Source organism: Mycena indigotica, assembly GCF_014461135.1.
Source record: "Mycena indigotica strain 171206Taipei chromosome Unknown Mind.scaff0003, whole genome shotgun sequence".
Classification (NCBI taxonomy): domain Eukaryota; kingdom Fungi; phylum Basidiomycota; class Agaricomycetes; order Agaricales; family Mycenaceae; genus Mycena; species Mycena indigotica.
Window position 1 is genome coordinate 5,345,981 of NW_023503002.1, and position 4,624 is coordinate 5,350,604.

General features: G+C 50.8%; 1 protein-coding gene across 1 annotated transcript; it reads right to left on the bottom strand.

The window, feature by feature from the left end:
* Nucleotides 1–1,631: 1,631 nt before the first annotated feature.
* MIND_00400200 (uncharacterized protein) lies at nt 1,632–3,222 on the bottom strand (the record flags this gene model as incomplete). The annotated part of the gene is made up of 7 exons (XM_037360828.1): nt 1,632–2,037; nt 2,081–2,266; nt 2,314–2,386; nt 2,431–2,735; nt 2,791–2,970; nt 3,020–3,128; nt 3,180–3,222. 7 exons carry the CDS (start codon nt 3,220–3,222, stop codon nt 1,632–1,634), a joined length of 1,302 nt encoding a protein of 433 aa, XP_037223713.1.
* Nucleotides 3,223–4,624: the final 1,402 nt, after the last annotated feature.

The following is a 4,624-nucleotide window of genomic DNA, read 5'->3' on the forward strand; positions in this document are numbered from 1 at the left end:
CGCCTGAGCTTAAGTGCGCCGGGCGTGATCCGGTCAGTATACTGCCCGGGCCGACGGGACACAGACTCAGTCGGGCCCGAGATCGGGCTGGGCCGGGCAGCCCATGTTGTTGCTTTCTTGTGCCATGCGGTACAAGCGCTGGTAGCGAAGGTATCGGAACGGACTTTGTTGTGGTTAACCCAGGGGTCGCCTGAGCTTACTAGTAAGCTTAAGTGCGCCCGGCGTGATCCGGTATACGGCCCGGGTCGATGGGACACAGTCGAGCCCGATATCGGGCAGCGGTACAAGGGCTGTTAGCAAAGGTATCGGAACGGACTTTGTTGTGGTTAATCCAGGGGGAATCCTACTTGAATCAGGCATGTGCATCAGGCATGCGCTGTCCCCTCGACGAATCGCGGAGTTGCCAACGCAGATATATATCGATACCTGGATTAGACGAGCAGTGATCAAAAAGAGGGCCGGTCCCAAGGCCGGGGATCCATATGAGGGTCCGATCGTCCGACGTCGGGTGAGCCTGCGGCACATGAGTTCGGGCACGACGGGCGCTGCCGAGCCAGGGCCTGCTGGGCTGCGTGCACGTACTTATAAAGCCGCATAAACGGTTCGATCGTCGGTCGTCCCGACAGCCCTGTAGGTCCGCGCCATTCCCTTCATCATTACTCCGCCGCGCTGACGTCGTCCACAGCCGTAATACGGCGATCATGATCACTATGCAAATCACCACCTTCGTCGCCTTCACGCTCCTCGCCGTCTCCGCGGCCAGCGCCCGCCCCGCGCCCGCGCCCGCCCCGGAGCCGCGCGTGCCGCAGCGCCGCGTGCAGTGGCACGACGGGCGCGGACTGCACCAGGCGCGTGGCCGGGACGCGGGACAACACGGGCGACGGGCGGTGCGGGTACATGACCTTCGGCGGGACCGCGCGCAGCTTCTCCTGGACGGGTGCGCGACGCACGGCATCGAGTTCTTCGTCTCCGGCGGGAGCCAGGAGATGTGCAGCTGGGCGCGCGCCCGCGGGCGCCGGCGGACGCGGCAGGGTGTTTATGGAGGAGGCCGGATGCGCGACCGCGCCGCCTGGGTGAGGAGCTGCTTGTTGTGTGTTGCGATCGGGGCTGAGGTGTTTGCAGATTTAACTGGCAGAGCTACCTGTACTTGTCGCCGGCATGAGGGAGCTGTGATTGGCCTGTTTACAATATTCCACACGCCTGTAAGATTCAATTTTTTGAATTAGAGATTATCAGCAGCGGAGTTTTCCCAAATTGTAAACACAATTTATGCAAATAATTTCAAAATTTGAGCTGCTTGAGTCAACAAAAATTGGGGGGGGGGAAATCCCAATTTTCTGTGGCCGGCCGCGATACGATAACGTGACTGAGGTTGGCCGGCCTCAAAAGCGAAGTACATATCTTTTGTCTCACAGCCTCTTTCTACAACTCTCCCATGCCCCCAATCCGCCAAAAGCTTTTACACTATATGCTCCTCAGCCAGACATTACGGTAGGCCGGATCGATTTGGTTCGATTTCAAGTCGGTGACTGGGTGACTCGGTGGCGCTGGGTTCGAACCTTGACCAAGTAATATGTATAAGGCTGGTATAAAAATAAGTGGTACTGCACCCAAATAGCTACTGCTTCTATTTACTCCATGGCAGGCCACGTATCCTGTCCCAATGCATCCATTTTGTCAGACATCTGCACAAAAACAGTCCAACTACTTTCCAGTGTGAGAGTGGGCCGCTCTATCATCTCGTAGATGGTCCGCGCAAATGTGTCGAATTCAGGTGTCACCCAGGAGAGATGCTGCTCTCGAGGACCAACCTCAGCTGACAACACCTCTCGGATATCCTCAACCGTTGAGGCAGGAACCTTGATGAAGCAGTTAATACCTCCAAACAGCTGAGGATACTCAGCTGCGTCAGAAGGAATGTGACCAGAGGGCATTATCTTCTCGGGCTGAAACCGAATTTTGTGAGAATTCCAGTACTGGCGGAACTCATCAAGCTCAGCTTGGATGAGCGGTGGAAACAACCAGTTAAATAAGTGGCTGCAGGATTTGTCAGAAAGCTCAGTGACTGTAAATACGGTACCTGTGAAGTATTGATCCCTCATCGAATATGTGCTCATTTTTGCCACGGAGTACATGTTCTCGGAGAGACAAACCACGCTTGACTTTAAGCCACCGCCAAAATGCCTCGATAATGGTATTATGCACACTTTTCACACATGCATGAGGAGGATAAATATCCAAGTCAATGTTTGGTGCAAATGTTTCACTGGATTCATCAATGAACTTGGGACATATTGTGAAATGTTGACGTACCGTAGGCAATCCTGGATTGCTAGCATCCATCCTATCTCTGAGCCTTTATCAACGGTCATTTGCATGCCAATTCCTGACAGATTATAAGTGCTGAATTGTGGGTTTGATTCTTTTTACCGCCATTCTCAGCTACGAAGTCCAGGAACAAATGTCCTATGGCAGCATTTGTTCGGTCGTTTGGAATAACATTGATCTTGAGGAGTTGCGCAGTCCACTTATCCTTGAAAGCATATATTGGGAGACCAACACCTCCCATCTGTAGTGCCTGTGCCCCCAACTTCTCGTGCCCATCTGATGATATTTCGTGATATGGTCCAAGAGCAGAAAGCGGGGTGCGGAAAACCTGGGACTTCTTTCGTCCAGGATAGCGGATGTCTGGCCCAGATGGGAACTCCTGTTGCATGACACGGCGTATTGTATTACTGCCATCTTGTGGTCAGCAACGGTGTCCCACGAAGAATCTGTCAGCGCTCTTACCGTGGAACCAAGATGAGCTTTTGTTGAAGCTGTGTTTTCACATAGTTTGGGCCGTTGTTCTGAGCTATATCCTTCTCAACCTCGTCGATCACTGCTTGGACTGCAACTTCCTGGGAGGGTCGATTACGACGGACAGATGGTATTTCAAGACGGCGCTCTATCTTGTTCAGTGTTGCCACACTATGGCTTCCTTGAGCTTGCCTCTTTGCAGTTCAAGTATTGAACAAACCTGATCTCAAGCTGGTGGTCTTCAACGAGCCGAGCCAGCTTTTCCTTCTGCTTGAGTCCACGGCGGACATACTTGAGTAACGTTTCTTGAAGGACATCATCTGGTGGATCTGCTGAGATATTACTCTGATTTCAAGCTGTGAATCTGTGCCGAAACCTACATTGCTTGGTACCAGACCCATTTATGCCAGATAGATTAGGCATTGAATCAAAGTGGGTCCGTGACTTGCAGTCACATTTTTGTTCGTCTTGACTCGGACTCTCTTATGTCCTTGGAAAACGCAAACATGTGCAACGACTGTGGTCTTGACTTTCCTCTTCGTGAGGGAAGTGGCCTCTGCCCTAAGTGTGTCAAGCTTCAGGACCATGACAGGGAGTCGCCACAATACAAGGACATTCAGGTAAAATTTTTCATTGTCAGCCATGGTCAACTTATAATTCTGCTCTAGAAGTGGCCACAATGTCATCTCTGTGGTATTACACGGCGTAACATGCCTCCAGCCCAGGGAGGCCGCCAAACCTGCAATACTCCAGCATGTAACCGGAAGCCCCTGGTGCCACTGTCCGGTATATTATATCTATCCTACGCCTCCAACATCATGCTTACTTTGTGGACAGACAACTACAACCCTGGAACTGGTGGTTCTGGAGCATCGGAACTCCAGCTGCACCGCCAGCAACTTATCATGGGAGCGCATGAAAAAGAGTGGCACAAATGCTGCAAATGGAACTAACCTACAGACTTCAGATCTCTTAAATCATGAGCATGGTGGTGGATTGCCTGGCGAGCGACAAATGGGTGTTGGGTATCAGGTATACTGCTTTCCTCTTCATGAAGTCATTTGTGTTCTCATATCTAATACAGGTCCGCGTCAAGAAAAAAACATCTGCAAAAATTGATCAATCACTGGGCTGGGGTGCGCGGAACTGGGTGGTCTCTACATTTGTCCCAGGTACAGTCACTCTTATTCGTTACTCACTACTAAAACCATGTAGATCTAAAAGTGCACTATCTGGATATGCTAAACCTCGAATGGGTTCGCACTCATAGCCAGCCAATCAGAGAGCAAGTTCTCTTGTTTTTATGTACTGCATGCTGATAAAACCTATAGAGAGGAGGTCTCCTTGCGTTTCTATGGTGGACAGACACTGCAAGACAGTACTGGTACCATGACATTGGAGGACTGCTTCAGACATTACTCGTCACCTTCGATCAAGCCATTCACACTTGACATGATCAAAGCACCTTGGGCACTGCAAATGAAGTCCCGAAAACCTTTTATCGCATTTGAATTACTTGTGGATGAAGCTATGGTCAGTGTGATTATATATGTTTTACCCATCTATCTTACCGTTTAGTACGATGAACGGATCAAGAGGGACAATGATCTTGACGACGGCGGAGACCTTGATAACCTTATCAAAGGCACAATCGATGATACTCACCGCAAACGGGCGCGCACCAATTCCACCTTCTCGCAGTTTTCCGAAAGTCGACCAGCAAAGCAAGCACGTTGTAAGTCATATCTGAGTTGACAGATAGGATAAACTGACTTGTACGAATAACAGCATCTGTGCCAGTTTCCCAGTTTGGATTGCCTTCCCG